Raw genomic sequence first — 20,728 nt, 5'->3', positions numbered from 1 at the left:
ATCGTCTCGGGTTTTAAGAGAAGTTGTCATGTGATGGAGCGAGTGTCATTGTGTGAATCTCTTCTCTTTATCTTTTTTTGTTGTGGCTACGAGCGAAAACAGGATTTCCGAATTCAAAAAGCCTAACAGGAATCATGACCTTGCAAAAAAGAGTCCAATGAGATACTAGGTCCAAGGATTCGAAATTTGGATCCAGCCAGACAATAAGGTAGGTAGATCAAATGGCTCATCGAATCTTTTAAAGAGGATCTGGCAGAGTCAGATTCCGATTCTCAATGAATTAAGTATGGAACAAAGGAAGATTGAAACATTTTTTTAGGGTGTTCTGTGGAAGGAACAGTTTTGGAAGAATCCTCAAAAAAAAAGTGATGCATTGCTGTTGCTTTTATTAGAGTCATCTAAGGTTTGGCATGTCGTTTGAATATTCGCATAATCAAAGAACCCTGAGGTTGGATTAGGCTTTTTTATTTCTTTTCATTAAACGGGTTGAAATTGCGAAAGATTAAGTCGTTAGAGGATTTGAGCTTGCCATTCTCATAGGTATGAAATCTCCAGCTCTCTCGATCCGTAAAAAACGAAGAGGATGCAGGGATTGCTGTGTTATTCTTACTGGGAGATGGAGTGGAGGGAAAGGCGTTGATGATACATTCATCGTTTCTAGTTGAGGAGGAGCTCAAGGAGGCCAGGTTTGTGTTCGAGCTGTTGCTACTACTGCAACTACTATTGCTGCTCGTGCGTGAGAGAAGCGTACTCTTCCTTTGTCGATTGAGCATTGAGACCTTGCTGGCTCTTAGCTTTTTCTGCTGACGATCGGGTTTGGAAATCTTGCTACTGACACCTCTCGGAAAAGCAGAACTTGATTCATGATTTGTGATTGCAATCGATGAGGAGGCGTTGCTACAGTTTTGGGGAGATGCTGTGTGTGGCGACGAGTTTTTCAGAATGGTATCATCATTAAGGGTTTGAGGTAGGTTTGAGTTAGTGATCGAGTGAGAGTTAGTAGTTGTGTTTGTTGAAGAGTCGTTGAGAGAAATTAATTGCTTCATAATGGGATTCGAGGGTTGTTGAAATGAAAGTCTGTATGAATTGGAGGGGGCATTGAAATGATGATATAATGTCGTTGCATCATGATTGTTTTTGTCATGCTTGTTTTGCAAAGGCGAGGTCAGCAATGAGCTCAGCGAACTGAAAGTCGTATCTTGATTGGATAAATGTGGTTGATGTTGAGGAGAGGTTGACCGTTGTTGTATCCATGAAGTAGATGTGGATGCTGATGTTATAACATCATTCTGGCCAATGAGCATGGATGAAATGCCGTTACTAGTACTCACAGAATTTCTCCTTGTTTGTTGCAACAAGGGTTGAAAATATTCATCTAACAGAGTCATTTCTGCATCTGTAAATTGCAATTTCAAGTTCAGTGTTGAGGTAAGTGAGAAGTCATTGCGCAGTGGGAACTGCTGATGTTGCTGAATTGCAGAATGATCTCTACTTGTGCTTCTCTCAGACGGCACGGATGATGAGGCTGCCATGGGATAGGTCGACCTAAAGCTCGACATGTTAGGTGTGCTCATGCTTATGGTTGTGGACGAAATGGCCGAGTAAGGAGATGAAGAAAAAGCTGGCGAAGGAGATGAATTAAGGGCAACATCGGTAGAGGAACTCCCAAGGGTAGTAGCAGGATTATTTCCGGTTGGGGTTGCACCGTTCCAGCTTGCAGTATTCAAGGAGGATGAGGAGAAGGGTACTGATGATGATGGTGAAGTGCTACCACTCGTGTTGTTGATCGTTGGGGGTGCATTGGCACCTCCTATCGATGATGATTTGTTGGTGAGGGACTGAATGACATTGAATGTGCTCCGAGAGAGTTTTTCAAACCATTCATCATTGTCCTGTCGTTGTTGTTGTACTGCAGTGGTGTTCAAAGAGGCCCTTGTATTTTGGTGAAGATGTTGCGAGTGTTGGATGGTGGGAATCGCGTGCAACCATGCTTGATTGCGCTCTTGTTGTGCATGTTGCAAGTGTGCATGATGATAACGATCATCAACAGTTGGTGTTGTTGTTCCGTGATGCATCCGAGGAGTGAGGCTTGAGGCAGTTGATACCTTCGTCGTCTGTGATGATGACTGCGTTTGATGACGATTCGAGTCATGTTGTAATGATGATGATAGACTTTGCGTACGAGTGTTTTCTGTTTCCAACGAATTGATAGTATTGCTTGTGGATGGCGAGAGCTGTCGAAGCAATTCGCTCCACAGTTCTTCGACATTATCGGTGTCTACTTCGGGATTCATGAAATGCACAGAAAGAGTGGGAGAACAGTAATCCTATTCAATGATTGTGAGTGTTGATTGGGAATGCACAAAAACTGGGACTGTTCAATTTCTTGAACAAGGAGTGCACAAAGAGATGGAATCAGAAGAAGGTGCAGAGGGCTTTTTATTTTGCTAGGGTAATCTGAGAATCCTCTCTCAGGAAAACCTTGCGATTTTTTTAAGTGATCCTTTTGTGAGAATCCTTGAAAATTAGCGGTCCACAAACGACACAATTTAGATTAGTACATATGTTTTAGGAATTGGGGGGATTAGCTTGATTTGAATTAATAACGAGCTCCAAGAATCCTCACTGCAGACAATGTTGTCGTTTGTGATTTCAAAGGCCTAATGGGATTACGTCTGTTCATGCACTGCCTTATTTCAGATTGTTTTTTCTAAGAATCCTTGTTTTGTGCTGCTTTTGAACAGCATTCGTGTCGACACCCTTCGAAAAGGAAGAGTTTAAAGTGGAGGCATCAATGATTCTCTTTGTTTTGATGTTGCGGAGTGATTCTTTCCTCAAAAGATGTTTCTGTTGATGAACATTGTTATTGCGATTATCAGAAAAATCAAAAAGCGAAGGCGATTGAGGTGTTGTCGACGTGAATTCTGTATTTGACTTGTTGTCCTTGCACTCTACTGTACAAGTTGGAAAGGAAACACAATGGCTTTTCAAAATACTAGGATAGGTTGCTTCAAAGTACAGGTCTAACAAACGCATCTCAATTTCAGAAAAGCTCAGTGACAGAAGAGGAGAGGAAAAGCAGTGTTGGTTTGATTTTGAAATGGGCATGCTCTCTGTTGGGGTTAGAAATTTTACATTGTAATTAGATGTCGAGCTTGAAGAGGAGGTTGCCCAGGTCTCACTTAACCTTAGCCCTTTTTGAAAAATTTTTCGGGAAGCATTGTTCATTTCGGTACTTGAACTGGTTGGTCGATCGTGATGGTTCGAATTGGAATGCAACAAGACTGTGATGAAGCACTTGAGCCATTCCAAACCATTCAGAGGCATTGAGTCGGAATGTTGTGGTGGAACGTTGTTTCCCTTTGACTATTCAGTGCAAAGAACGCTCCACCAATGTGACAAGGCTGTTTAGTTTGAAGACTTTTTGTTTGCAAAGAATATTCTCTTGTAAGAATCATTAGAGAATCATAACTATTTTCTTTTCATTCTTGTCTCTGGTGTCTGGACGATTTTGGTTACTAAGATGTTTCAAGAGGATAAATACCAAGATTCATTTTGAATCTTTTGTAGAAACACAACAAACTGTATCCAGTGTGTTCATAAATCAAACACATGTTGGAATTAACACTCCACTTTCTCTTACGCTTGCAGGATGTTTAATATTTTGAGACTCCTATCAAGGGACGAAGCAAAGAAGAATGCCAAGAAGTGCAACGGCACTTGCAACAACAGAAAAAAATGCTCTCATCAAAGAAAATGTCCTCCATCTCGTTGATGGATTGCCAGAAGGGTAAGCTTGTAAAATATGATGACGTGTCCGACACGACGATCATCGGATTGATTTTATATTTTTCTAAACGGACTTGTACGGCTTTCTACTACATTTTTTTCAATTTAATGCTCATTGTAAAGAGAGTATTTTGAGCATGTTGAATATTGAAGGAACAGATACTCTTTCCGATTTGACCAATAAGAAGAAGAAAAAGAAATCATCATCCTCTTCTCATATGGGTGATCATGTTGTTACTGGACATGAGCTCGGACATCAACTCACAGAAAGAAAAGTGCAACAGTGGAAGGTTCTTGTCATGGACAAGCACTGTTTTGAAATTATCGCTCCCTTGTTTAAAGTAGGCGATTTAAGAGCCATGGGAGTAACATTGGTATTGTAAGTAATATTTTGTGTCATGGCGTCATAATTGTGTGATGACGAATTAAATCATGTAACAAATTTGATCATCTTTAAAATGTTCAAATGATAATGATTCAATAATACTTTTTGTTTTTAATTACCAACAATACCCGAAATAGACCAATTGAAGAAAAACGACAACCCATTCCCGATGCTCCTGCTATTTATTTTGTGCAACCTACTCAATCAAATATTGATCTTATTTGTGAGGATTGTGAAAATGAGCTTTATGCATCGTGTCACATTAATTTTTGTCATAGCAACTACAAGAGAGACATTTTGGAAAAGATGGCAATGCGTCTAGTGCAGAGTGAAACAACAAACTTGTTGAAAAAAGTTTTGGATCAATTTGTTAACTTTTTATGTTTGGAGAAGGACTTTTTCTCATTGTTAGGTCTTGAAAACTGTATGATTCATTTGCATGACCCAACAAAAAAGGAGGAAGAGATTAAATCAACCATTGACCAAATTGCAAATGGTGTGGCATCGGTGGTTCTCTCCTATTCTAGTGGAAAATCCAGCGGATTTATAATGCCATTTATTGTATGCCCTTCTTCACAGGGCCAACCAGCCAGGTTAATTGCTGAAGCCGTTGAAAAGATTTTACGAAGCTTGGCTCAGTCCTCACTGCACGACGCCCAATCTGAATCAAACGTCGCAACAATTGAAAAGAAGAAAAGTAGACCATTATTGGTCATTACCGATCGAACAATTGACTTGACAGTGTGTTTACAGCATCAATGGACTTATCGTTCCATGGTTTTTGATTTATTTCAAATGAAATCGAATCAGGTGAAAGTACCTTTGAAAAAGAAATCGACAGCTGCTTCAGCCACCGAACAAACTTATGAAATTGCTCTGGATGACGAATTTTGGATTGAAAATTCGTCCAAGCCATTCCAAGAAGTTGCACAAAATGTCACTGGTAATTTGGAAAGACATAAGGCTCGATTTAACGAATTCAATAAGAAAAACGGACTTAATCTCAGTGAAGATGATGTCATGAACACTGATGCCGGAGAAAACGCTCAATTGAGCAAGGAAACCATTGACGAGATGTTTAAATTGGCAGAAGAACGAAAACAAGTGGATATGCACACAAACATTGCATATGCCATTTTGCATGAGGTCAATAAGAGAAAACTTGATGAGTTTGTTGCAATCGAAGAAGCAATTATTAGAAGACAAAACAAAATTGAAACTCCAATTTTACACTCTTTGCTTAACATCTCAAGCCAGGAAGAAGGATCTTTGGAACAAGAAAAGGGCACAATTAAGGACAAGTTAAGACTCATTCTTGTGTGCTACCTCTATATCATTCAACAGGAGCGAATGAATCAAGCCCCACAAATTATAACTCGACAAGAGCTGGAAAAGTATGCCCTTGCATTATTCCAAAGGAGAAATGCAGTCGAAAATAAGCTTGACGAAAAGACTCCAAGTAGCCTTGAAACTGCTCTCCCAGAACTATCATTCCTCAAGCAAATTACAATGCACACAAACATGGGAAGAGTGACACAACAACCGCACGTGACTCATCAATCCTCACTTGCAAACCTTACCAAAAAGTTTTCCATTCTTGGTGAAAAAATTTCAAGTATTGCTTCAGGCCTTAATGAATACTATGGCGAGGGATCAGAATACAGCTCTACTCTTCCTCTCACTCGTATTGTGGATGCAATTGTTAGCAATACGCCAAAGAAACTTTATGAGCACGAAGAATTTGTATTTATAGACCCCAAATTACCTCCCTCTCAGTCTGTGATTAAGACATTGTCCAAATCATCTGTTGAGAGTTCCAACAGAGATATCAATAACCCTTCTTCCCCAAGAGGAAGAGGTATGGATGAAACTACAGCCTTCTCTCCTAGCTCCTCGTCTCAAGAAGGTTTCTCGGAAGTCATAACATTCGTTGTTGGAGGAGGAAATTACATGGAATATCAAAATTTAATTCAACATTTCAATGCAAAGAGTATCAAAACAGGCTCTACCTTCAATGTAACTTATGGATCTACAGATATTTTAACAGGAGAGCAATTCTTGGAAGAGCTGAGACTATTGGGTGAAAAGACAAGGCGTTAAATATTTGTCAAGCAGCATTTGTCCGTATTAAAACGCTCTTTTGATGACATACCTATTTAACTGTAGAGGGCTCGTTCAAAATTGTTAACCGTGATGCAAATGAAAAACCCCGTGAATCACGAGATCAAAGAGTCGTTATCGAAATGTTAAAGATTTCAACCTCCTTTTTCCTTTTTAAATGCAACGCGCAAAATCACTCGTCTGATTTGGAAGCAAGGTCTTTCCCTTTGTCACCTCAAATCAACTGCAAACCGGTCATATTTCCTCACGCACAGATCAATGACAATCCATGATTGAATGAGAAAAAAACAAACCTCTACACAATGAAACAAGTCATTTCAGGGACATTTTCACTCTTACTAGTATTGTGCCTTGCCATTTTCATTGCACTATTCAGCGCAACACATGTTTCAACACAAGGCTCTGGTCAATACTCTGTATCGTCCATTGCTGGCTTTTACCATGTGGATGGTTTGAATAATAATTTTCACACCGAAGGTGTGAGTGCCACCTACGCTCCTCTAACCTCAGAGATTTATGATATGACCTTCGCACAGAATGGAGACATGTATGTGGTCGACCAAAATTTGAATCGTGTCTTGAAGGTCGATGCTACTAGTGGTGCTATTTCAACTGTGGCTGGAATCAATGTGGCAGCCTTCAATGGAGATGGAATGAAAGGTTCAAGAACAGCTCTTACTTATCCAAGAGGTGTTGCTGTCCTACCCAATGGAGATGTATTGATTGCTGATACAAGTGCTCATCGAGTAAGTGGATTCTTTCCGTTTGGATTTTCAAATTTTTAACATGACTTTTTATTTGAATTTCATTCATCGTGAATTGTGAAAAGGTTCGACGAGTGTTTGCATCCAATGGTACAGTAGCAACCTTTGCAGGATCTGGTGAAGGAGGATACAATGGTGACAACATGCTGGCCACTCAAATTCAACTCAAATGGCCTCAAAGTTTGGCAGTGACTTTGAACGGTGAAGTGTTAATTGCAGATTCAGGTAATCATAGAATTCTCAAAATCATGTTAAATGGAATGGCAGTCACTGTGGCTGGTGTCAATGCAACCGCTGGATACAATGGTGACCTTAGATTGGCCACTCAAGCGTTTCTGAATTCACCTTTTGGAGTTGCAGTTTCAAAATCAACAGGAGAAATATTTATTGCAGATACGAATAATCATCGAATTCGTAAAGTGTTGAGTAATGGAAATATTGTTACTGTTGCAGGAAATGGTAAGTTTGAAATTTTCACTGTTCTAGTCCTTTGATGTTTCAAATTTTCCAATTTTCAAATTTTTCACACAAAGGATTTGAAGGGTACAACGACGATAACATTCCTGCTACTCAAGCCAATATTGCCTACCCGTACGACATGGATATTTCATCGAGTGGTGAAATTTACATTGTCGACAATGGAAATAATCGTATTCGAAAAGTGTTAACAAATGGAAACATTACCACCTTTGCTGGACGTGGAATTCAAGGATTTTCAGGTGCCTTCACTGGAGATGGCGTTCCAGTCACATCCTCCACAGAAACAGACTCTCCCAAAGCCATTGCCATTTCACCATTGACAGGTGACGTTTACTTTGCTGAAAGGTATCGAATTCGAAAAGTTGTTCTCTCGACCAATTACATTTATACAGTAGCAGGCAGCGGCAATCCACAATATTACGGCGATGGACTCCAAGCACAGAGTGCAGTCATAAGTATTGCCAGCAGTTTTGTGTATCCTCATCCTACGAGTGCACATGTTGATCCCAAAACTGGCGATGTTTATATTGCTGACAGTGGAGCAGCAGTGATTCGAAAAATTCAAAAATCTACTGGAATAATTACCACCATTGCTGGATCTTCACAAGGATACTCCACCGATGAGACTACTCAGTTAGGACAGCCAGGAGACTACATTCTCGCAACAAGCGCCAAGCTCGGTACTAATCTTCCAGGAATGGCCGTTCATCCCATTTCTGGAGATTTGTATTTCATTGATCAGAGTTACATCAAAAAGATTTCAAGTTCTTCTGGAATTGTGAATCGAGTAGCAGGATGGCAGATTTTAAGTTTCTCTGGAGATTTTGGACCTGCTCTGTCTGCAACATTGAATGAACCTCAAAGTCTTGCTTTTGCTCCAAATGGAGATTTGTACATTGCTGACAAGATGAATCGAAGAATTCGAAAAATATTTACAAATGGAACTATTGTGACATTTGCTGGTAAAGATGCAGATGCATCGAATGAGTATGCTCCTTATTCTGGAGATGGAGGCCCAGCTGCAAATGCCGTGTTTTTACAACCAAGTGGTGTGGCTGTGACTGCGAATGGCGAAGTAATTATTGCAGATACATGTAAGTTTCAACTGCTTTTGATCAACCGTATATCGTTTGATGAATGAACGAACTACTTACATCAATGGATGACCTATAGTGAACAATCGAGTGAGAAAAGTATTCACCAATGGAACTGTCATTACCATTGCTGGTACTGGTCCATCCTTTTACGACGGAGGTAAGTTTGTGAAATCTTAATTCGCCAAACACTGAACGATTTTCAAAATCAACTAATGATATAGGACGATACAATGGAGATGGAATGTTAGCTACAAATGCCACACTCAACATTCCTACCGGAGTGGCTGTCACTCCCAACGGAGAAGTCATCATTGCCGATACGTACAATCATCGAATTCGAAAAATCTTACTCAATGGAACGATTATTACCATTGCTGGAGGTGGTTATCTGAAAGGTTATCATGGAAATGGAATTCCTGCTCGATCTGCCTTACTCATGTATCCAAAAGGAGTTTCAGTCGATTCCAATAATGGAGATATCTATGTCTATGGAGATTATGTCTACAAGGTGTGTCGAATTAGTGCTGCAGATGGAATGATTTACACATTGGTTGGAAATGCAAGATATGGCTATGATTATGAACGAATTAATGTGAATGGATATAAAGACGCGGGAGTTAGCTTTTTTAGTGGAGATGGGTTGAAGGCAACGATGGCTCAAATGTATGGTCCTAGAGGGTTGTTTGTGAATTCTGTGAATGAGGATGTATGGATTGCAGATTCTGGAAATAATCGAATTCGAAAAGTGACAGCAACGAGTGGAATAATGACCACTGTTGCTGGAGGAGAAGGGTATATGGGATCGTATCCAGATAATGGTTCGAAAGCAACGATGGTATTGTTGCAGAATCCAATTGGAATTTGGATGAATCGAAAGAATGGTGAATTTGTTATTGCCGATTCTGGTAATTCCAAAATAAGAAAAATTGATGGCAATGGAAATATGTTTACAATTGCTGGAAATGGAACAGCTGGTTACAATGGAGACGGAATTCTAGCAACATTGGCTCTATTCAACCAATCTTCGAGCGTGTTTGTTTCCGAAGCCACCAATGATGTCTACGTTGCAGACACTGGAAATCATAGAATTAGAAAAATTTCAGCAAGCACTGGAATTGTCACTACCATTGCTGGAACGGGTGTAGCAGGTTACAATGGTGATCAAATACTGGCCACAAGTGCCATGTTGAACTCTCCAAATTCTGTCTATGTGACAAGTAATGGAGAAGTCTATTTTGCAGATTCTTGGAATCATCGTATTCGAAAAATTTTCACAAACGGAACCATTATTACCATTGCTGGAAATGGTGTGCCAGGATTTAGTGATGGAACCAATTCACAGGCAATCTATGCTCAGTTGAACACACCTTTGGGTATTTTTGTGTTAGAACAAACTGGAGAGGTCTATATTTGTGACACTTACAATCATCGAATTCGAGTTGTGAATTCTTTTGGAACCATTTCCACCATTGCAGGTCATTACTATTACGGATACAATGGAGATGCTACATCCGCTCTCGAAACCTATTTCAATTACCCGACCAATATCCATGTCTCAAATACCACTCGAAGAATTTATGTCTCAGATTATTTGAATCATCTCGTGAGAATGTTAGAACCGTTGTGTGGTTCAGGACAAGTCTATGATCCATCCTCATCGAAATGTGTACAAGATGTGTATTGCTATGGAGTGAGTGCTTTTACTTGGAGTGTTTGTTCAGGTCACGGTTCCTGCATTTCCGAAAACAATTGTCAATGCCAAAACGGATATTTTGGTACCACTTGTCAAATTACTCAATGCAATTCCAAACTCAGTAACGACTCTTCTGTATGCAGTTCTCATGGATCCTGTGTTGCATTGAATTCATGTTCGTGCATTTCTGGATGGACAGGTCTCAACTGTGAACAATGTGTTGGAAACAATTGTGGAGGAGGAAATAACAACGAAAGTCAAATTTTCACATGCAATGGAACACTCTCCAATTCCACCTCTGTATGCAATGGAAATGGAAATTGCACCAATTCTGAAACGTGTCAATGCATGAATGGATTTTCTGGCAAGTATTGTGAAAGATCTCTCAATTCGGATCCAACCATTGCGGAATGTTTGGTCAATGGATTGAGTTGTGGTGCATTGGCTGGAATTGTGGTTGGTTCTGTCGTTGGAGGGTTGCTTGTGGTGGGAATTGTGAGTGCGGTGATTGGTATACTTGTGTATGTTGTGAAAAAGAAAGGACAGGTCGACCTGAATGGATCGATTGCCAATTCGAATAATGTCGAATTGAGAAATGTTTGAAAATTTTGTGAAATTATTAAAACCATTCAATTTGAATATTTTCTGTGTTGCATGGTGATACAAGAATAACAGCTTCCTCACTCAATTAGGGTGAAAGGGACAAGTGCTGGACATTCAAAGTTGAAATCTGAGCTCAAATTGCCGTTACTCAAAAAAAATGTCAGAAGTCATCTCTGTGAAATGCTTTGATTCTTCCTTTAGCGACTCTTTCAACAACATTTCTTCATTTCCCGATATTGTCTTCACTCTAGAAGGATCTCAAAACAAATCATCTTCCTCCTCTCCGCACATCATCTATGCTCATCGAGTCATTCTCTACAAACATCGATTTTTCAAAAATCTTTTCGATGTCCACGAATCCATTTCCCAACAACATCATCACTCACCTTCGAATAGGTTCGATCATGAAAAATCCAATCGAAATGTCCTATCCGATCCATTACAAGTTCCCATTCAAGAGCCTTTTAAAATATTTTCAACACTGATTGAATATTTTTACAGTGGAATTGTAAAGTGTGAATTGAACGATTTGAGTGAATTGATCATGATGGCCTATCGATTTAAAATTATTAATTTAATTAGTTTGTTAAAAAAGCAATTAATGGGAGATGTGACACATTCGATTCTTGATTCTTCTTCGACGTTTGATAAAAATTTAATTCTTCAATTACCAGAAGGAACTAAAATGACACTCGAAAATGCTCTTTCATTATTTAATGAAATTACTGGATCGTACTCGTCTCTCGAACATTCCATATTTAAATCAGAAATGCATCTCGCAAAAAGAGTTATTTTAAAAAGTGTTTGTTTTGGATTATTATTTCAGAATCAACAATTAGAACGATTATTGAAATTTTCAGTCCAATCCTTGCAAAGTTTATTGGAATTATTGATTCAACATTTGCAAGTGGTAAAGGAAATTCAAAACATGTTGCTGACCATGCAAATGACCAATTCCATCTTCACCACTAGGGAATTAATCAAATTTGTATTGAAATGGTTATGTCACATGAAACAAGAGAGACTCTTTTCCATTTCACAATTATATCCTGCATTGAGAACTTTTGAAGAAGAGATGGGTGCAGAATATTCTCCTAAAATTGGAGGTGGAACCGAAGTTCAAGAATTCATCAAATCCATTGAAATGATGCAACTGAGTGCGAACAAAAAAGGAACGTTCAACACACTCCATTCGAGTGGCAATTCTTCTTTGACATCAGATCATGACAGTAGTAGTAATGAAACGAATCATGGCAGCACGGAAGGTTCTGATCTTCAACAACAATTATTGCTTCGAAAACGAGGTGTTTCCACTCTCTCGAAAATTGGTTCCTTCTCATTTCATCAGGCACAACACCAACACCATCAACCTCCTCATGAACCTCCTGCTGATAGGGCCACAGCAACACCACCCTCGAAGGAAGAATTGACAAGAGACACTTTTGGTGATTCAGGTCGAGACAAGACACTCAAGAGAACCACAACATTTACTTCACCCAGACAACTTCAACTCAACTAGTCGATCAACTAAGAAGATTTTAGAGTTATTGTGATTTTCCAAAAAGTGCGAAAAAAAATCGAGTAAAATCGAAAACGACTTGCTCAAATTCGGTCAACCCTCATTTTTTGGACGTTTCTTCCCGAAAACGATTTTGCTTGATGTTGACGAGATTCGATGTTGATGCTATTCGTGCAAAATCGAAAAAATCGATTATGATCGACCTGAATCGATTTCCTCAACACGATTCATTTCTCAACGTCGATGATTTTCGTCCAAAATCGAAAAAATCAATTATGATCGACCTGAATCGATTTTCTTGATCGTCAGAGTTGAAAAAATCGATCATGAAGAACCTTTAATCAAATAAACTCTGATAATTTGCTTCTATTTGATTTTTCTCCTCTTCCTCTTTTTGTCTAATCTTCTCTTTCTTTACCTCAATCAATTTTGCAACTTCATTCACCAATTTGGTCAAAGGTTTTACATACTGTTCCTCTTGTTTTGCAATATCTTCTTCTTGTTTTTTAAATCTCTCAAGTAACTCCTCCTTTTCTTTCTGAATTTTCAATAATTGATCTGCAATAACTTTTGAATTATTTTCTTCCATGTCTTTCATAGTTTTTAAAAACTTTGTCGAATTTTGCATATCCTTATCATTAGTATCACAGTCTTGTTTAGCGTTAATAAAAATTTGCTTCTTTAACTGATCCAATTTGAAAATCTGGAATTCTAAAACAGGTGATTTGAACGTAGTAACTTGTGGTGTTGACTCAGGTTTTGGATCAAGATCAAACATATCATGCAAATCCATGCCACATATATCAAGCTCAGGAGCCATTGAAGGTGTTTCCTTGGTCTTTGACTCGTCCAATTCTTTCTTAATGACCAATGATTTTTCTTGAATAGAAGCAAGAGCTTTTTTGAATACAGGAGAGACGCTTTTGTCTGTATCACCTTTTCTTGTACGCTTTTTCGCATTGTCTCTCAATTTATCTTGCGCTTGTTTATACATAACTTCCTGCAAATCGTTGCCATTATCATCAATCCAATCCAAATCATCTTTCTCATCATCCCGATCTGAATGTTCTGATTCGCTGTCACTACTGTCACCTTGAATTTGTGAAGCCAATGATTGTTTTTTGTTGGAGTGAGCAGAAATCTCTTTTTCAATCTCGTTAACAATCCATTTCTTGTTTTCTTGAATGAAAGTATCAAAAAAATCTTTCACACGTTTGTCATCTTTTGGGGCGTTGCATGTTGCTGGTAAACCATCTTTGTATTTTCTTGAACCTTTAGCAGTAGGAAATGTGAAATTTGTATTTTTTTTTGTTTCTAATTGGAGCTTCTTGAAAACTTTGCTTGCTGCTTTTGAATTTGTCATTCCATGAGAATAGAGCTCATTTGAACAAATAGGTAATGTGGTTGCGAGTATTTCGCAAAAACGATCAAACGTGTTCCACTTTGTTTTGTCTTTGCCCATTTTTTTTCAGTGAGAAAACCGTTGTTATTGTTTTTTGACGTTGACACAATCGCACAAAAAACAAGACGCCGTTGAGTTTTTTTATTCCGAAACAAATCAATGTCGTTCAATTCAACATTTTCGATATGAGAACATTAAACAATTCAACATAATCGAGCAGAATTGATTTTCTCAACAATTTCTTATCAATTTTTGCTCGAAAAAATCGATTTCCACATGGTAAAAGCAACTCAACATCGATTCACAAACGATGAAAGACGAGTTTTCAAACAAAAGACAGGTGTTCAAATATCTCAAAAACTAAGACCATATATCCAAGGTCAAAAATTAGCCCCAGAACAAATTGAGTTCATTAAATTGGTGTGTGGAAAGTATGGAGATAAACCAAAGGTCTTGCAACAAATTTTACCTTTCGCACCTTCGACGATTTACAAATATTGCAATGAAATACAAAAAGAAAAAGCTCTCGGAAGGCCTCCACATTCAGGTAAATCAACCCACCTCTCTGTGTTAAGATTTATTGATATCATATTCAGTGAATATAATACTGTTAATTATGCAGAAGTACGTCAAATAGTTAAAGATTATCTTGATGTTTCAATTTCCGTATCTCAGCTCTCCAAAATAACGACAAAATATTTGTTCAGGACATATAAGAAATGTGAAAAAGTATCAGTATATCGAAAAAGCCCAAGAGTACAATCTCAAAGAACTGTGTACAGGCGAACTATTCGAACCTACAAAACAAGAATCATGTTTTTTATTGACGAATCGCATTTCTGTTATGACCATTTGATTAGAACAAGGGCTCACATCAAAATTGGCAACACTTGTCAAAACAGTGCGCACAGAGTGAGTGGAAAACGTTTTTCATTATTGGCATGCATTAACGAGAGAGGAGGTTTGGTTTACTGGGAACTTGTCGATACAACTAACAAAGCAATTGATGCTGATCGATTTAATATATTTCTGACAACATTGAGCAAATTGATCCCAAAAGATTGTATTTTAGTCCTTGACAACGCATCCATTCATAAGGAAAAAGAAGTTCATAGTATAATGAATGGCCAAGGTATTAGTGTGTTTTGGCAAAGCCCATACTCTCCTGACTTCAATCCCATTGAATTGCTTTTCGGATGGATGAAAACACAGTTGAAAAACTATGAACATTCGGTTGACTCTCTCGAAGAGATAATGGAGCAGGTGTTTGATCAAGTTACACCCAAGTTAATCAAGTCGTTTGTTCATCATTGCAAAGAAATCTGGCATGATGAGACAAAAACTTAATAAATTTCGAGTTTGATTGAAATCGATTTTGAAGGATTTCGATGTTAATCAACATCAAGTCAAAACGACAACGCATCAATGTCGCTCATTTCGATCTCGAAAAAAATCGCGAAAAAATCGTCGATTTTTTATTCGCACTTTTTCGAAAATCACAATAGTGGGTGAATTTCCAAAAAGTGCGAAAAAAAATCGAGTAAAATCGAAAACGACTTGCTCAAATTCGGTCAACCCTCATTTTTTGGACGTTTCTTCCCGAAAACGATTTTGCTTGATGTTGACGAGATATTGTGATTTTCGAAAAAGTGCGAATAAAAAATCGACGATTTTTTAGCGATTTTTTTCGAGATCGAAATGAGCGACGTTGATGCGTTGTCGTTTTGACTTGATGTTGATTAACATCGAAATCCTTCAGTTGAAAAAATCGATCATGAAGAACCTTTAATCAAATAAACTCTGATAATTTGCTTCTATTTGATTTTTCTCCTCTTCCTCTTTTTGTCTAATCTTCTCTTTCTTTACCTCAATCAATCTTGCAACTTCATTCACTAATTTGGTCAAAGGTTTTACATACTGTTCCTCTTGTTTAGCAATATCTTCTTCTATGACTCAGGTCTTGGATCAAGATCAAACATATCATGCAAATCCATGCCACATATATCAAGTTCAGGAGCCATTGAAGGTGTTTCCTTGGTCTTTGACTCGTCCAATTCTTTCTTAATGACCAATGATTTTTCTTGAATAGAAGCAAGAGCTTTTTTGAATACAGGAGAGACGCTTTTGTCTGTATCACCTTTTCTTGTACGCTTTTTCGCATTGTCATTCCGAAACAAATCAATGTCGTTCAATTCAACATTTTCGATATGAGAACATTAAACAATTCAACATAATCGAGCAGAATTGATTTTCTCAACAATTTCTTATCAATTTTTGCTCGAAAAAATCGATTTCCACATGGTAAAAGCAACTCAACATCGATTCACAAACGATGAAAGACGAGTTTTTAAACAAAAGACAGGTGTCCAAATATCTCAAAAACTAAGACCATATATCCAAGGTCAAAAATTAGCCCCAGAACAAATTGAGTTCATTAAATTGGTGTGTGGAAAGTATGGAGATAAACCAAAGGTCTTGCAACAAATTTTACCTTTCGCACCTTCGACGATTTACAAATATTGCAATGAAATACAAAAAGAAAAAGCTCTCGGAAGGCCTCCACAAAAGCAATTCAATGGGATTGAAGTCAGGAGAGTATGGGCTTTGCCAAAACACACTAATACCTTGGCCATTCATTATACTATGAACTTCTTTTTCCTTATGAATGGAGCAGGTGTTTGATCAAGTTACACCCAAGTTAATCAAATCGTTTGTTCATCATTGCAAAGAAATCTGGCATGATGAGACAAAAACTTAATAAATTTCGAGTTTGATCGAAATCGATTTTGAAGGATTTCGATGTTAATCAACATCAAGTCAAAACGACAACGCATCAACGTCGCTCATTTCGATCTCGAAAAAAATCGCTAAAAAATCGTCGATTTTTTATTCGCACTTTTTCGAAAATCACAATAGTTCACACAATCATCACCATTGATTCCATGTTCTCACTTTAGAACAAATGTTTATAAATTAAGGTTTTAACTCAAAGATATTGACTTTCTTTTCAGAAACAATCCTGAGAGTGTACGATCCACATTCAGCATCTGCACAATTAGTGGTGAAATATTCGTGCGGAATGGCAACATAGGTTCCAGCGGGTAGGACCTTATCGATCACCACTTCTCGATCTTCCATGTATTCATTTTGAACGAGAATGGACTTTTTCTGAATCTTGTTAATTCTTGAACTATTTCTTCCAGCAAATGGTTTGTCATACTGTAATAAATGAATGGCAATGCATGAATCTGTATTCTTCTTATCATAGTCATATCTTGTATCAAATTGAGCTAACGATATGATAATACGATTATTATCTGTTGGATTTTCTATCAAGAATTGTGTCTCCTCGAGCAAATCAGCAGTCCAATCATTATCTGATCGAATATTAGCGTCAAAAAATCCTCTCGTAATGTATTGACTCCAATTAGAAGGATTGAAAACTTCAACACCTTCAATTAAATTCCATTGTACGGCGAAATACTCAAGTGACATGAAAAAGATTCCATCTTGAGTATTAAATTGATTTCCAACAAATTTTCTGAGCTCTGGAGTCCACAATGAACTGCTATCAGACCAATCGCCACGCCATTCTGTAGAGTTTGCCCATGGATTTTTCATTTTGATTAAACGCACTCTTTTTCCATTGGTGAGATGAGATGGCAATTCAATAGCTTCAATAATTGCATAAGCATGAAAATTAATAATACCAGTAAAGTCGGAGGCAGATGTTTCCGATCGAGCTCCCATTAATTTGATAGATTTGCAACGTGTGAGGTCAGTATTTTGTTTAGGAAGAGAACACACTAAATTCCAAATCTCTTCGATATTTTGTGAACTCACTTTACAAGTGAAAGGAATACCACCAGTGAGGTCCACAAGCGAATCTTTCAAATGACCACCCATTAATGCATAATAATTTCCATAGAGAGAAGCATAGGCCTTTTCTAACAGGGGAACCCATAATTCATTGGAATCTCTGGAACATGAAAATAGATAACTTCTCGAAAGGGCATCACAAGGTATTAAATCATCAATAACAACTTGTTTAGATTCTCCTTCTTTGAAAAAGCAGAATGTGTACTTTCCAATGGATGGATCACATTTTGACTCTAAAATAATTTTCTTCATGAGATGAGGATAATTGGCAACAATGGAAAAACCACTCATGATCCAACAATTTCCAAGAGCTCCTTGCATGACATCTCCAAAATCATGACCGTCAACAAAAAGAGAAGGTTTTGTCACACCTGCAATTTCATGAGGCCGAAGCCATACAATTCCCGTTTCCAAATTCTTAATGTGTGCTGGTAATTGAAATTCGGCCAAATTTCCTGTTCCAAGTAAAGATTTTGTTCCTGGTGGAAAATTAGGATCGAAAAATAATTTCTTTCCGTTGGAAGATTGTTCGTGTTCCTCGCTTGGATCCTTTTCTTCCCGTGACTTGGAGTCTTTTCTCTTGAAGAGATTTTTCAAGGACTTGTCAGATGTACCTTTCTTTTTCTTTTGGGCTTCCATGTCTTCGTCGAATGCATGCTCTTCACGCATGACATGGGACCTACTAGAAATTTCACTCTCTGTATGATTTCTAAGATGTTCCATATAATTAAGTGCAATAGCATTGTCTGGATCTAGCTCCAGTATCGTTTGCAATACCTTCTTGGCATCTTCGAACTTTCTCAACTCTACGCTAATCATAACACTGTGTGGCACAAACAAATACATAATAATTAGGTCATTGAATATAATAATTTAACAACAAGGAAAAATCGGTAACTTACATTTCTAAATGAGCTTCAATGTCATTAGGATTAATTTCAACTACCTTTCTCAAATCTTGCATTGATAGGTCAAACTTCTTTTTCTTTAAATAATAAATTAAAGCTCTGTTAAAGTATGCATCTGTGAATTCGGAGTTAAAGGATATGGCCTTTGTAAAATCTGAAATTGATTGATCAGCTTTGTCTGGTAGTTTGTTATTTAACACTCCTCGCTCAAAATAAATATTGGCCTTTTGAGTCTTTGAAATCCATTTTCCTTCAATTTCTGTTTCCATCAATTGAATGGATTTGTCGTACAAGTTCACTAACTCTTCCGAGTTCTTATTCTGATTCGTTTTTTGGAGACATCTTGCCAAATCCAAGTATAATTTAAAGAATGATGGTTTTTGGGATATACAATCTTTCAGATGTGGTATAGCTTTAAGATAGCTTTCCTCAATTTCTTGTTTGGGACGAAAATGGTCCATACTATTTGCAACCAGTATTAAAAGTTGAGAGGCATTAAATCGATAGGGATAGGTGTTGCTTGGATTCAGCTTGATCACCAGGTCATAGTCGTCACATGCCATTTTCTTGTACTTGACAATTTTGGATGTAAGTTTTTCATCTTTGCTGCTTTTGCATTCGAAAATGTGGTCTGCAATGTATTTTTGCAAAATTCTAGCTCTTTGATTAAGAGTTTGAACGTAATTCTCCAAGTTCTGTTTCTTTTCACTGCTATTTTCTGTAAATGAATTGAAACATGAAATGGCTATGGTAAAATCTTCGATGGCTTCATTATAATGTCTCTCCGATGCATGTGCAATACCTCTATTGTGGTAGGCAATGAGTAATTGTGATTGCTTTTTGGCTTGAGTCAATGACGATGATGAACTTTCTTTTTCGGTCATACTGATCAATGTTGTGAAATCTGATATGGCCAATTCATACGAAGCAATGTCATTGTAACACAATCCTCTATTCAGAAAATATTGTGGCAATTGTTCCAAAGTTGCTGTGCAATTGTTCACATTTGCAACAATATCCAAGTGTTGTTTTAAATCTTTGGCCATTGAAATTGCTTCGCTGAAACATGTAATTGCCGTCTCCAACGTGGGTGATGAGGACAGCTCATCATCTCCTCCGTTCGATAATCGCAAAGGTGACCGTTCTTTCATTTGTTGCAGACATCTTGCTTCAAGAAAATGCGCCTTCATACTTGACAAGAACAAATTCAGTGCCTCCCAATCCTTGTAAAGCAAGTACTCGTATTCATTCTCTGCAAAATATAACTTTTTGTAGAGTTTAAAATGTTGGCAAACGTTGTTAAAGTCATGAATTGCTTTTTGAAATTTGAGCTCCCGATCCGATTCCGAAAGAGAAGATGAAAGTGTAGAATTATAAAAGCACAATCCTCTTGTAATGAGTACTTTTGCAACTAATTCCAAAGAAGACTTATCCACCAAAGCTGCTATCTGTTTCCAATTGGATGATGACAATTGAATGAATGAAGAATTGTGGCCATCCAAGTCTTCCAACAATATTCGTTCCGTTTGAAATTGATTCAAACATTGACTCAAAAGATCAATGGCTCTATCATATTGCTTTTTCTGAAATAATTCGGTTCCAGATTGAAATTGTGTTCGTTGGAGAGGAATGGATGAATTATTCTCCAAGACCCGAATGTAATATTCATCATCGTTGTTAATGATGAAAGAAGAGGAGGCCATGATGATGATGAGTTTTTTGATGATGACTATGATACAAGGATGATGATGAAAAGGAATGAAAAGGAAACTGCTGATCTCTCTTGAAAATCACAGAAGAATTGTTGCTTCCACAGTGTGATCTCTGATTGCTTTTTTTGATGGATGATACAAACTTGAAAAGTTCATGATCACAGAGCTGAAAGTGAATCTTCTTTCTTGAAGAGGGTGATCATCATCCTTACTTGCGTCCGCTCAAAACAATCACTCTCTCTACATGTTCTGAACTTCCTTATTACAACAAGGTGAAGGTTTCCGTTTGATTTCCAAGTCAAAGTGTGTTTTGTAGGGGCTTTGAAAAATAACAACGACTACAACAAAACAAAAAGGAACATCTCTCCCCATCACT

At 37.7% G+C, this 20,728-nt stretch overlaps 8 protein-coding genes across 8 annotated transcripts; 5 read left to right on the top strand and 3 right to left on the bottom strand.

Moving 5' to 3' along the window:
- Nucleotides 1-464: 464 nt before the first annotated feature.
- Nucleotides 465-2,294, bottom strand: C9374_010349 (uncharacterized protein; the record flags this gene model as incomplete). The annotated part of the gene is made up of 1 exon (XM_044685883.1): nucleotides 465-2,294. The coding sequence occupies one exon, from the start codon at nucleotides 2,292-2,294 to the stop codon at nucleotides 465-467; it is 1,830 nt and encodes a 609-aa protein (XP_044544149.1).
- A 1,444-nt stretch (nucleotides 2,295-3,738) lies between these two features.
- Nucleotides 3,739-6,274, top strand: C9374_010348 (uncharacterized protein; the record flags this gene model as incomplete). The annotated part of the gene is made up of 3 exons (XM_044685882.1): nucleotides 3,739-3,790; nucleotides 3,913-4,168; nucleotides 4,312-6,274. The coding sequence occupies 3 exons, from the start codon at nucleotides 3,739-3,741 to the stop codon at nucleotides 6,272-6,274; spliced, it is 2,271 nt and encodes a 756-aa protein (XP_044544148.1).
- A 323-nt stretch (nucleotides 6,275-6,597) lies between these two features.
- On the top strand, nucleotides 6,598-10,932 carry C9374_010347 (uncharacterized protein; the record flags this gene model as incomplete). Its single annotated transcript, XM_044685881.1, has 5 exons — nucleotides 6,598-7,041; nucleotides 7,125-7,518; nucleotides 7,593-8,633; nucleotides 8,713-8,793; nucleotides 8,858-10,932. 5 exons carry the CDS (start codon nucleotides 6,598-6,600, stop codon nucleotides 10,930-10,932), a joined length of 4,035 nt encoding a protein of 1,344 aa, XP_044544147.1.
- A 157-nt stretch (nucleotides 10,933-11,089) lies between these two features.
- On the top strand, nucleotides 11,090-12,451 carry C9374_010346 (uncharacterized protein; the record flags this gene model as incomplete). Its single annotated transcript, XM_044685880.1, has 1 exon — nucleotides 11,090-12,451. The coding sequence occupies one exon, from the start codon at nucleotides 11,090-11,092 to the stop codon at nucleotides 12,449-12,451; it is 1,362 nt and encodes a 453-aa protein (XP_044544146.1).
- A 337-nt stretch (nucleotides 12,452-12,788) lies between these two features.
- On the bottom strand, nucleotides 12,789-13,913 carry C9374_010345 (uncharacterized protein; the record flags this gene model as incomplete). The annotated part of the gene is made up of 1 exon (XM_044685879.1): nucleotides 12,789-13,913. The coding sequence occupies one exon, from the start codon at nucleotides 13,911-13,913 to the stop codon at nucleotides 12,789-12,791; it is 1,125 nt and encodes a 374-aa protein (XP_044544145.1).
- Nucleotides 13,914-14,129: 216 nt separating this feature from the next.
- C9374_010344 (uncharacterized protein) lies at nucleotides 14,130-15,200 on the top strand (the record flags this gene model as incomplete). Its single annotated transcript, XM_044685878.1, has 1 exon — nucleotides 14,130-15,200. The coding sequence occupies one exon, from the start codon at nucleotides 14,130-14,132 to the stop codon at nucleotides 15,198-15,200; it is 1,071 nt and encodes a 356-aa protein (XP_044544144.1).
- A 951-nt stretch (nucleotides 15,201-16,151) lies between these two features.
- C9374_010343 (uncharacterized protein) lies at nucleotides 16,152-16,535 on the top strand (the record flags this gene model as incomplete). Its single annotated transcript, XM_044685877.1, has 1 exon — nucleotides 16,152-16,535. The coding sequence occupies one exon, from the start codon at nucleotides 16,152-16,154 to the stop codon at nucleotides 16,533-16,535; it is 384 nt and encodes a 127-aa protein (XP_044544143.1).
- Nucleotides 16,536-16,826: 291 nt separating this feature from the next.
- On the bottom strand, nucleotides 16,827-20,343 carry C9374_010342 (uncharacterized protein; the record flags this gene model as incomplete). The annotated part of the gene is made up of 2 exons (XM_044685876.1): nucleotides 16,827-18,555; nucleotides 18,635-20,343. 2 exons carry the CDS (start codon nucleotides 20,341-20,343, stop codon nucleotides 16,827-16,829), a joined length of 3,438 nt encoding a protein of 1,145 aa, XP_044544142.1.
- Nucleotides 20,344-20,728: the final 385 nt, after the last annotated feature.

The sequence above is a fragment of the Naegleria lovaniensis genome, assembly GCF_003324165.1.
Source record: "Naegleria lovaniensis strain ATCC 30569 chromosome Unknown tig042, whole genome shotgun sequence".
Lineage (NCBI taxonomy): Eukaryota > Heterolobosea > Eutetramitea > Acrasida > Naegleriidae > Naegleria > Naegleria lovaniensis.
This window is presented reverse-complemented; position numbering and strand designations above follow the sequence as displayed.